This window comes from Tupaia chinensis, unplaced genomic scaffold (assembly GCF_000334495.1).
Source record: "Tupaia chinensis unplaced genomic scaffold, TupChi_1.0 Scaffold000234_1, whole genome shotgun sequence".
In the NCBI taxonomy this organism is placed as follows: Eukaryota; Metazoa; Chordata; class Mammalia; order Scandentia; family Tupaiidae; genus Tupaia; species Tupaia belangeri.
The window spans coordinates 3,283,173-3,295,067 of record NW_006159712.1 but is presented as its reverse complement, the minus strand read 5'-3'; the positions used below and the strand labels follow the sequence as shown (position 1 = coordinate 3,295,067).

Below are 11,895 nucleotides of genomic sequence, written 5' to 3'. Positions count from 1 at the left end.
AAGTGTTGGGTATTTCCTGTATCAGCAACAGTGGCTAGAGCTGAGCAGGCGCAGCTGCCCTCAGACAACAGGAGCAGGCGGCTTTCCGCCTCACTCTGGCCTCGCCTTGGTCCTGACCTCTAGTTGCTGACTTGCTCTCAAGGCCCCAGTGGACTTATGCCCTGCAGTGGCTTCATTCCCCTTACATGTGCTTTGCTATCCACTTCATCTCCTCCGTCCTAGACCAGCCTCTTTCTTCATTCTATCTTGCTTGGAGGGTCTGAGCATTGACCACATCTGAGGGGTCGTGCTAGGTGCTCGGGCTACAGAACCAACCCTTGCTCCTGGCCTTCCAGGGAGTGGCACAGAGAAGGCATGCACATACGTTCCCTGAGTCCTGGGCTCAAGAGAGATGTCAACATCCCCCTCCCTCTCCACCATAACGAGAAGCATAAGCAGAACCTTCCTCGCTAATGTTCCTGTGAGTCACGGCGAAAGGGGAGGCCTGTGGAACCCTTCCTAACCATCAACTGCCATTTGCCTGTCTATTGTTATAGAGGGAGAGGACTATTATTAGAGCTTTTCATTATCCAGGTCTTCAGTATCCAAGGCCTACAATTAAATAAGTGAGTAGGAAAGCTCATTTCTCTATAATATGACATTGTCACTTATTTACTGGCTACTTATCAACTTAGTCCCCACAAAAACATTGCCAAGAGCCCCTCCTCGGACTGCCACAGCCCCTCCCATCTGTGTTCTGTCCCCAGCAAGTCGTTTGAGACTGTGACTGTCTGCAAAGACAATGCAGGCATGATGGCTGCGTGTTTTGCCAAAGGTACAGGATCTCTCGAAGTCACTGAATGGGATGTTGGGGAATTCCTAAATCGCAAATGAAGGATCTTGCAATTAAGCCAGCTCACAACCGCAGAAGACAAAACCTAATCAGTGCTTCAACGTGAATCATTTGAAGGATTTAGAAAAGCCCTTAGAATAACGGATAAAACCCTCTGTGTTTTGTAAAATTACCACAGTTATGAATGTGAAGTAGAAATCACACATAAAGAGGGGACCAGCAGGTGGCATGATGGTTAAAGCACTGGACACTCCCATATGGCCAACCATAATTTGAGTCCTGGACCTGGCGGCTTGCTGTCTCACTTTCTCTCTGTCTCTCTCTGGTTCAAATTAAAATAAATGAATAAATAAATTTAATTAATAATTTAAAAAAAAAAAGAATTCAAACATAAAGAGAAGAATGTCAGAAAAAATCAGGCCAAAAGAACTTAGGGGTCCAGCAGGTGGCGTGGTGGTTAAGGTTCTGGATCACACAGGGCCAACTCAGCCATTCAAATCCTAGACCCGGCAGCTTGAAAAACACACTGGGGCATGCCCAAAATCACAAAAGGAGAACGGAGGAGGAGGGATTGCGGCATGCCCGTCCCTGCTGGGGGTGATTTTTCACTTTCTCTCTCTCTCTGGCGAGCACACACACTTTATGACAAAAATCTAAAAAGGAAGGAAAGAGGGAAAGAATGAATTAGGTTTGACCCATTCTCTCTCTCTCTCTCTTTCTTTCTTTTTTTTTTTTTGGAGAGGTTTTTGCTATAGGACGCGTGCACTCGCCAGAAAGACGGAGAGAGGCAGAAAGCGAGAAATCACCCCTTCTCCATACTCCAGGAGGAGCGGGCACAAGGCACTACCCTTTGGATGAGAAAGAAGCCACTTCACCTTGCACTTCCCTCTGGGATGGGCTGTTACCCCACCTTCTCCCGCTCACCCTTCTGGGGGATGGAACACTTCCAGGAGAAGCATCTTGTGTTGGCCCAGCCACAGTGGCACAGGTGGTAACCACACAGCAGGCCATGAGTTCAAGTCCCCAGTCCTCCTGAAACATGGAGGGGTGCACACCCGAGATCCCAGATGACTGGAGGACTAGACTGGAGGAAAGGGATCACATCATGATGAGACCTTGTCACTGGTGCTTCTCACTCTCACTCTCTCTCTCTCTCTTTCTCTCTCTCTCTCAATAAATAAACTTGGAGGAAGGAAGGAAGGCATCCCATATTGATCATAGACCTGGTTTGGGGCTGTGGGCTAATATTAAGCCTCTAACATGGTGGCGGGGGGCTACAAATAATAAAGTGGCTGAAGGGATTCTTGCAGGGAGAAAGTTGTGCCCAGCACCCCTTCACAGAGCTGTTTGTCCCCCTTCTCCAAGGATATGGTCCCCAAGGCTTTGCTTTCAAGCCACCTTAAAAACAAAAACCAAAAAAATTCTGACCATGGCTCTGTTTGGGCCAGTCCTGTGGGTGACAGGAAGGATCGTGCCAACAGCCGTGTATGCGGGTGGAGAGGGCAGTGTGCCTGTCCCGCAGTCAGACTGCTGCTGGCCACCCTGCCACGCTGCCACCCGCTCCCCACCCCGGGCAAGTCCCATAATCCCTGAGCCCCTGTCTCTGCATGTAAAACGACCATGGTCTGATCACAGGGGGCTGTTGGAAGGCTTCCAGGAGAGGCTGCATCTCATTTGGCATCAGACGGATGTTAGCATGCAGACCCCGCCAGGCAGAGGGCAGACCTGGTGCCTGTTCAGTGACCGTTCACCTGTCCACTGCAGGAAATCTGGGAGGACCGGGAGGGGATGGACCGGGCCTCATGGGCGTCTGGCCTCCGTCCCTGCCCTGGGCACCTCCCAGAATGTGCACTGACCAGGCTTGCCTTCCCCTGATTTCTCTTGTAGCTGAACCGGAGTGATAGTGACAGCTCCACTTTGTCCAAAAAGCCACCTTTTGTTCGAAACTCGCTGGAGCGGCGCAGCGTCCGGATGAAGCGGGTAAGAGAGGCCCTTGAGGCTGTAGGTCTGTCCCTCCTCCGTCGTTTCCCAGAGCTCCGCGTCCTGCGCTCACGGCCTCTGACCTTGGCTAGGTGTCCTCGGCCACTAGCTTGGAGAAGTCGCTCTTTTAGCACGATGGGATTTGTGAGCGGAGTTTGTGAGCTGTGCGGCCTGGGTTGGCACTGTGGAAGGTGACAGCAAACGTAGCCTTACTGTTGTGACACGTGGTTCAGACCAGGCACAAGTACATTGGCCTTGTCTTCGTGGGTAGAAACCCAAGTCAGTAAGAACGAACCCAACCGAGATTCACGGCCTGTGACCAGAGAGTACGGCCCAATGGAGCCTGCCTCGGGCAGACTGCTCCGTGTTGCGTCGCCAGCCGGCCGCTGCAGGTTCTAGTGGTTCTCCTGATGGCAAAGAAGTTGGGCCTCCAGGCACAGGCCGAAGCAGGGAGGTATCCATGGGCTTCCTGCAGACCAGTTGGAAACACACCCGGAGGGGCCAGAGACTGTCCCTGTGGAGAAGTCTCCTTTCCGAGTGGAGGCCCAGCTGAGGGATCGGGATGCTTCCACGGTCATGGAGATGTTCTTTCCAAATGAGTGTTTTCTGATGGGAGGGTAGTTAATGACTGTGTTATTCGGGATCATTTACACACAGATAATTAAGAACCCTGCACAAATAGAGTTTCGCAATGAAAAAGGGAATTGGTTTTTGCATTTAATGAAAAAGTCCAAGATGCTAGGCCGTCTTCAGGCATGGATTGATCCAGAGGTTGGGGTGTTGTTAGCAAGCCTCAGTCTCCCTCTCATGGCACTGTTCCCTCCAACTAGAGAGCTTCATTCTCAAACAGGGTTACCCTGTATGGTGATCAAAATGACCATGGGTCAGGTATGGGTCTATGTCTTGCTGACTTAGCAACCTCTGTGTAAAGACATTGCCTTTTTTCCAAGCAGTTGAGCAAAATACCAGACCTGAGTGTTATTGGCTGGGCTAGGATACTGCATTCACCCTGAAGCATCTCTGAGGTTCTGATTGGTCAGGTTCAGGTTCCATTCCTATCCCTGCTACCAACACAAACCAGGTGGATTGAGTGTAGAGGACACAGGGGCCCCCGAGGGAAGTTGTGGAAGTTGCTGAAACTGGGGAAACAGGTGCTGGGCCAGCAGAAACAGAAGTCCACCCAGCAACAAGGGTCGGGAGCACACGGGCTCTCCTCTGGAGAGGACTCTGCACCTAGGCTGCAGCTGCAGTCCAGGCTGGTGACCGGAGTCCAGCACCCAATGGTGTCTGTGGTGGGCCCAAGAGTGGTGGCACTGGTGCAGGCTGCAGAGTGAGGGGTGGAGTCTGCTGCCAGGGACAAGCTCAGCTTTGCAACTTCTGCCCAGAGTGATTTAACCTCTATGAGCCTCATCTGTACAAAGGGTAACAGCTGGGACCTCAGGATTGGTGTGAAGTTGGGGACCAGCAGGTGGCATAAGGGCATGAGGTTGGCATGAGGAAATGCCCACAAAGCACCTAGCACTGTGCCTGGGCCATAATAAATGCTCAGTAAGCACAAACCGAGCACGTAAAGTTCAGGAAGGCTCCTTACAGGAAGGGCCAGCTCATTTTGAGGGAGTGGAAGCCTGAGGTTAAGTGAAGGAGGGATGTGAGATTCTGGGACAGGGGTAGCCAAGCTCTCTGGGGTGGGGATGGGGGCTTCCAGTGACCAGTGGAAGTCACTCCACCTCCGCAGCCTTCCTCGGTCAAATCCCTGCGTGCTGAACGCCTGATCCGCACCTCGCTGGACCTCGAGCTAGACCTGCAGGCGACGAGGACCTGGCATAGCCAGCTGACTCAAGAGATCTCGGTGCTGAAGGAGCTCAAGGAGCAGCTGGAACAAGCCAAGAGCCACGGGGAGAAGGAGCTGCCACCAGGGTTGCGGGAGGATGAGCGCTTCCGCCTGTTGCTGAGGATGCTGGAGCGGCGGGTGAGTGGCCTGGAAGGCAAGGCTCTTGGTGGGGGCTGCGCCACCAGGGAGAGGGGCCAGAGCTGTCAGCGGCCCCAAACTCTCACTACAGGTCACACCATGAGTGCCTCAAGGGCCCCTCCTTCCCTTCAGGAAAGGGATCTGGAAACCCTTTGCCCACTCCCCCCACTGACTCTGGCGGTGGGGCCCTATACCTGCCATGTTCAGATGTACAAGCCCTTTCGCACACACTTGTCTGCCCTGCAGGCCTTCCTCAGGCATGCCGGGGTCGTCACAAAGTTCACGGCAAATGCACGTTATGGAAAAACTGTGCATTCATTTCAAGATTTTTTTTTTTTTTTGCACTGAAATAAATTCATAATTTAATTCCATTTTTCCACAAATTTGTTGAAATCCCCACGAATTGGGTACCTAATCTGTGCTGGGACATACACTGTAGCAGAGCGATAGCAGGGTCCTAGCCTGCCCCAGTGCCTGCCCACGAGTCCCACAGAGCAGCCCCTCCAAAGGAGAAGGCTTTCAGGGTGACCAGGAGAAAGAGACCCAGAAAGAAGCAGAAGCATAGGGGTTTGATTTGGGGTGCACTTTGACAGGTTCACATGCTGGGGAAACCCCACACTGTGAGACCTTCCAAAGATTCTGAGGCTGCTACCCAGTGGGCAGGAGGGCAAGGGAGTCTCTGGAAAGAGGGGCTTGAAGAGGGGTTTACACCTGTAGATGAGGTCATTCAGCAGCTCCTTGGTGTCTATTACAGGCCCAGCATTTATCTTAGGGAGCTGGTGTCGGGGACGTTTTCACAGGCATGCAAAGTAGGAAGGTCGAAATGGCTGAAAAAGCTGCTCATTTGAGCTCAATTGAAAAGAGTAAGATTGGTGCAGCCCTGTAGACCAGTGCTTAAGGGAGCCAGACCCCGCATGGCCAGCTGCTGTTCAAATCCCTGCCTCCATGGCTTGAAAGACATGGCAGACGCATGTGCATGTGTGTCCAAAATCCCAACAGGAGGGAGAAATGGAAAAGAAGGGATTGTGGTGCGACCGAGTCCTCTCAGGGTCTGCTCCCTCTTTCCTCCTGCTTCATCTTTCTCTCTCTCTTTCTGTCCAGGAGCACACATGCTCTCTGGCAATATGGAAAAGAAAGAATCACACAGGTAAAAGTTTTAGTTCAGCACCAGTAGGGTTCTGAGCCTGGAGATCTCAAGTGGCCATGAAGCAATTGAGCAGTGTGGGCCAATGACAGGGCCATCTTCGACGCATTTATAATAACACCTGCCCCTCCCTGGTTGCCATGTGTGACAGCAGAGGCCTGTGCACACACCAGACCACACAGAGAGCACCTTACAGCGTGAGGGTGCCTGCGTAGGTACGGGCACGGCCGTCACTGGAGTCCCAGCTCAGTGCAGGCAGCGATGCCTTAGGGCATTTTAGGCTTGGGCTGGTGTGGGAGCATCCGCCTAACTCTGGCAGTTCAGAAGTTCTAGAAATGTTTCTTTTCTCGTTTATTATTAGTGCCCTGTATACTTAAAAATGGGTTCATGGGGTCAGCAGGTAATGTAGTGGTTAAGGCACTGGGCTCCCACATGGCTGACTATGGTTCAAGTCTTGGATCTAGCAGCTTGAAAATCATGCTGGGCACATGTGCGTGCGTGCCCAAAATCCCAAGAGGAAAACGGAAAAGAGGCTGTGATATGGCCATCTACCACCCCGGGAGGTGATTTCTCATTTTCTCACTATCTTTCTCTAGCAAGTGGGCACACACTATGGCAAAAACAAAACAAAACTCATAATAGAAGCAGTAAGGAAAGATATGAAATTAGGAAGCTTTAAGGAAAAGAAGGAAATAAATGCATCCCATACCTGAAGTAACCTGATTATAGTTGCCTTCATATTTGTCTTTCAGTGTCTTGGTAACCCGGGCAAAAACAGCTATGAAAACAAGAGCCTGCCCATGGCCTGGTGGTTAAGGGAGCCAGATCCCACATGGCCAACCACAGTTCAAATCCTGGCCCTATGGCTTGAAAAATATGCCAGACACATGTACATGCATCCCCCAAACCCTGGCAGGGTGGAGATGCCTGAAAGAAAGGATCACGTGTGGCCACGCCCACTCAGCGGGCTGCATTCTCCCTCTCCCTCTCTGTCTCTCCCTCTCTGTCTGCTGAGTGTACCCTCTGGCAATTAAAAAAAGAAAAGAGGAAGCAACTATGTACCCTACCCTGTCTTAAGAAAATCCAAGCTGGGGCCAGTAGATGGTACAGCGGTTACATTGCTGGGCTCTCACAAGGCCAACTGCAGTTCAAGTCCTGGACCCAGTGACTTGAAATCATGCCAGGTGTGTGGACATGCCTGCCCAAGATCTGGGAGGAGAATGGAGGAGAAGGGATTGCAGCATGGCCATCCCCCCTGGGGAGCAACTTCTCACTGTCTCTGTTTCTCACTCTTTGGCGCATGCACGTGCCATAGAGCAAAATCCTCAAAAAAGAAAAAAAGAAAGAAGATACAAGCTGATACTTGACCTTTCAAATAGTAAAAAATAGTGCATCCATGACTTCTAGCAAAAACTGTTTAAATGATGGCTTTATTGACCAAAATTCTGTCTTTGTGCAGTGTTTTCAAGTACATGGCAGTGTGTATTTGAAGGCCCTCTGATGTTCTCAGAAGTGCTTACCTGAGCTAGCGGGAGGAAGGGGTATGCTGTTTTGCCTAAGGCCCTCACACTTACCCTCAATTGTATGACTTGGAAATGGCTTTCCACCGCCTCTTGGCTCTTCAACATTAAAAAAAATTCTTAATATGCACAAGCCTTAGTTTCCTGGTCTGTGAAATAGAGATATCTATACAGCCTGTCTTCCTAGGTGAGCTGCAGGTGAGATGAGATGGTGCACATTTCACCAGGCACACTTCCGACAGGCCCCTGGAGGTATTCGTGTCCTTGGCTCTATCTGGCCACTCAGACCATGTGAGCGCTCTTCCTGGCCCTTCAGAATAAATGAGTGCCTGGTGGAGCAGGAAGGGCAAGGTCCCTTCATGGTAGAGGTCGCCCTTGTGCTGGCACGGTCTCCTCGGCCGACCCTTTCTAGAGGCCCCGAGCACTTCCTCCTGTCTCAGGCCTGGCTTTATCCTACAGATGGACCGAGCAGAGCACAAGGGCGAGCTCCGGGCAGACAAGATGATGCGGGCGGCTGCTAAGGATGTGCACAGGCTCCGAGGCCAGAGCTGCAAGGAGCCCCCGGAAGTGCAGTCTTTCAGGTAAGGAGATGGCACCAGGCAACGCCCCTGCCCCTGCCCCTGCCCCTCCCCCTGTCTCACCAGCCCCAGTCCCAGCCTTTGTCCAAGCCCTTCCCGCTCCGCGGTGCCCTCCCCCTCTCTGCTCCCCCGTCTCTGCTGTGCTCCCTCCTCCTCGGTGCTCTCCACTATCCTTGATGCTCCCCCCATCCCCGTCTCCGTCTCCTCGGTGCCCTTCCCTCTCCACAGTGCCTTCTCCCTCCTCGTGCTCCCCGGTTTCCTCAGTGCCCTCCCCTTCCTCGGTGCTACCCCTGCTTGGCCCCCTCCCCTCTCTTCAGTGCTCTCTCCTCTCCGCTGGGCCCTCAGTCTCCATGATGCCCTCCCTCTGTGCAGTGCTCTGCCCCTCCACGGTGCTCCCCCTGTCTGATGCTCCCCCTCTCCACAGTGCTCCCCTGTCTGATGCTCCCCTCTCCATGATGCTCCCCCTGTCTGATGCTCCCCTCTCCATGGTGCTCCCCCTGTCTGATGCTCCCCTCTCCACGGTGCTTCCCCTGTCTCATGCTCCCCCTCTCCGTGGTGCCCTCCCCTCGCTGTTAGTCCCCACACAACTTCGAGCTCATTTGTTAGACCCTCTTGTTCAGTGAATGAGCCACCTGCTCCAGCCTCTCCTCTTAGCATCTCCGTCACTGGCGATTGCTGAGGATCGGCTGAATGATAAATAAGCCTGGGGATGGCAGGTGCTTCTTGGCCTCCCGCGATCTCAGAGACGCTTTCTTTCCACACTGGACCCAAGCGTATGACAGGAGGGCCCTGAATGCCATTTCACCGGCCTCTCAGTCAGAGAGCTTGCGTCCTGACTTCTGATACCTTCTCAGGGGACGCGCATGTGTTTGTGTATTTTCAAAAAATTCCTGGGCCAACAGGTGGCATAGAGGTTAAGGCAGCTGAATCCCACATGACTGACTGCACAACTCGATTTTTAGACCTTCCGGCTTAAAAAACATGCCCAGGGGACCAGCAGTTAGTGTAATGACTACGTCGCTGGACTCCCATGTAGTCGACCGCGGTTCACGTCCCGGACCTGGTGGCTTAAACTCACACCGGGTGCCTGTGCATGTGCGCCCAAGATCCCGAGAGGAGAATGGAGGGGAAGGGATTGCAGCATGGCCATCCCCCTTGGGGGGTGAGTTCTTGCTTTCTGTCTCTCTATCTTCCTGGCGAGCAAAAACCTCTTGAAAAAATCAAAATAAAAAACATGCCCAGTATGTGTGTGCACGTGCATGCGTGTGTGTGCGTGTGCTCAAACTTCTGAGAGGTGACTGGAGGAGAAGGGATTCTGGTATGGCCATTCCTCAGGGGGATGGTGCTTTCTCACTTCCCTCTCTCACACTCTTCCTTTGTCTTTACACACACACACACACACACACACACACACACACAATCACATGCAGCATCTCTTTAATTTTTTAACAAACTGAAAATATAAAGCAAATGCTGGAAGTGACCCAAGGGCCCTGCTCAACTGCAAGAGGCTCCTGATTTGAACTGAAGGGAGTTGGCCATGCCAACGAGCCCCTGCAGCAGCGCCCGCACCCCAGGAGACACTCGGCAGTGTCTGTGCATTTCTCCTTGTCCCAGCTAGAGACCGGGGGTGCTACGGCAGGTAGCAGGGACACGCCGAGGTATCGCTGACCAGCCCTTAGACACAGGACGGCCCACAGAGAAGGACCAGCCCACCCCAGATACCCGTCAGGCGAGGTCGGGAATCCCTGCTCCCAAGGCCTGGCCTCTTTTGCAGGGAGAAGATGGCGTTTTTCACCCGGCCTCGGATGGACATCCCGACGCTCTCGGCAGATGACGTCTGAGCACCAGAGAAGTATTCCCTTCGTCTCACTGGCCACACTGTGAACACGGACTGTGGCTACAGTTATTTATGTGGTGTTACATGAAGGTACCGAGTCACGTGTCCTGTAGCGCTCTTGTTGGTATGAAGACGAACTGATTTTTTAGTTTGGGTTTTATTGTTATTATTAAAAAAGAAAAAAAAAAAACCAGCATTAAAATGACAAGATTGTATAGTTTGTATATTTAGGAATGTATTTTTGGGAAAGAAAATTTAAATGAACTCAAGCAGTGTTGAGTGGCTGCTCTTCTTAAAATCGTCTAGATTTTTGTTCTTTGTACAGCGCCAACCTTTTAGAGGTTCTATTGCAATAAGAGGTAATGTTTGGGGGACGGTCATCCAGAGAGGGCGTCCTGCAGCTATCCACAGAGCTAACCTTTCCTAGTTAACATATTTTGTACAATATTAAAAAAAAAAAAAAAACATGCACAGAAACCATTGGGGGTTTGGAGGTGCGTTCCATGATTTGTCATGAGCTTGATGTGTGTTCGTGGAGTGGGCAGCACGGAGCCGGCTGAGCGGCCCAGTCCCAGCCGGCCACAGCCACGCCAGCCTCCGGCGCCTGGTGAAGCCACTGCTGTGAGTGAGGGGAGGGCTGTGGAGAACTCCATCCAGTTTTATCTCCATCAATAAAGTGGCCTTTCAAAAAGACTTTCCTCTTTCCTTCTTTTCCTCACACCCCTCACTTTGTGTTTTTGTAAAAAAAATTTTAAAGAGATTTTTTTGCTATAGGGTACGTGCGCAAGATGGAGAGACAGAAAGAAATCACCCCCCGGGGGGATGGCCATGCTGCAATCCCTTCTTCTCCACTCTCAGGATTTTGGGCACGTACCACACGTGCCCAGCCTGTTCTAAGCTGCCAGGTCCTAGACTTGATGTAGTCACCTGTGTGGTAGTCCAACAACATAGCCATCTCGCCATCTGCTGGTCCCATCGTTTTCTTGCCTTTTTTTTTTTTTTTTTTTTTTTTTTTTGGGTTTTTTGTGTGTGTTTGCGCCCCACCGTTTTCTTTCCTTTTTTTTTTTTTTTTTTTTGAGAGGTTTTTGCTATAGGGTACGTGTACCCACCAGAAAGAGAAAGAAAGCGAGAAATCAGCCCCTCAGGGGGGATGGACACCCCACACCCTTCTCCTCCATTCTCCTCTTGGGATCTTGGGCACGCATGCACACACGCCCGGCGTGAATTTAAGCCACTGGGACTGGGACTTGAACCACGGTCGACTACATGGGAGTCCAGCAACATAGCCATTATGCCATCTGCTGGTCCCATCATTTTCCTGATTTTTTGACCATCCTTTCCAGTCATTTTCTTCTCCCAACCCCTAGTCCTGGAACCTATTGTTCTGCTCGACTTGCTTCTTCATTAAAGTGGCTGCTCCGTTCACTGGCAATCTAAATTCCTAACCAGTTGGAAATGCTCTCCCCTGCCCACGTGTGGAGAGGTGAAGTCGCAGTTTCTTCATGTGAGTACCGACCTGCAGCATCCCCACGCAGTTGCCGTAGGTCCTGATGCATGAGGGTTGTGTCTCGTGCTGCCCAGGGGCCCCTCACCCTGCACTGCTCACAGCTTTCGGGGCTGTTGCAGACCACCCAAAGTCAGCCTTTTGCAAACAAAGAGCCCCCACACACAAACCTCGCTCCTCCTCCTCTCTGACGTTACCCCGCACACCTGTTCTCAACATGTATGGGCCGCTCCTTCAGGGCCACCTGGGGCAGCCTGCTCAGCCAGCGGCTGTGGTGCAGTTTTCCTGGATGCCGAAGCCACATGGAAGTCCCAGCGTCTCCCTATACACGCCAGGCGTGTGCACGCCTGTCATCATGGCTGAAGGAGACAGAATGATCTTGGCATGAAGATCCTGAAGGTGCACCTCCCCCACAGAAGAATATGTTTTGTTTTTAATACGTACTCTCTTGGGCCAGCCTTGTGGCCTAGAGTGTCAGGAACGGTCCCACGTGGCTGGCTGCAGCCCGAATCCCAGCTCCAGCCGCTT

General features: G+C 52.0%; 1 protein-coding gene across 1 annotated transcript in view; it reads left to right on the top strand.

Moving 5' to 3' along the window:
• Positions 1-10,556, top strand: part of WWC1 (WW and C2 domain containing 1) — an 83,165-nt gene extending 72,609 nt beyond the window's left edge. The window contains exons 20-23 of the mRNA XM_014587757.1: positions 2,720-2,812; positions 4,548-4,781; positions 7,905-8,026; positions 9,801-10,556. Of these exons, the coding sequence (XP_014443243.1) occupies positions 2,720-2,812; positions 4,548-4,781; positions 7,905-8,026; positions 9,801-9,867 (516 nt within the window). The 3' untranslated portion in view covers positions 9,868-10,556. The remainder of the gene's footprint in view (positions 1-2,719; positions 2,813-4,547; positions 4,782-7,904; positions 8,027-9,800) is intronic.
• Positions 10,557-11,895: the final 1,339 nt, after the last annotated feature.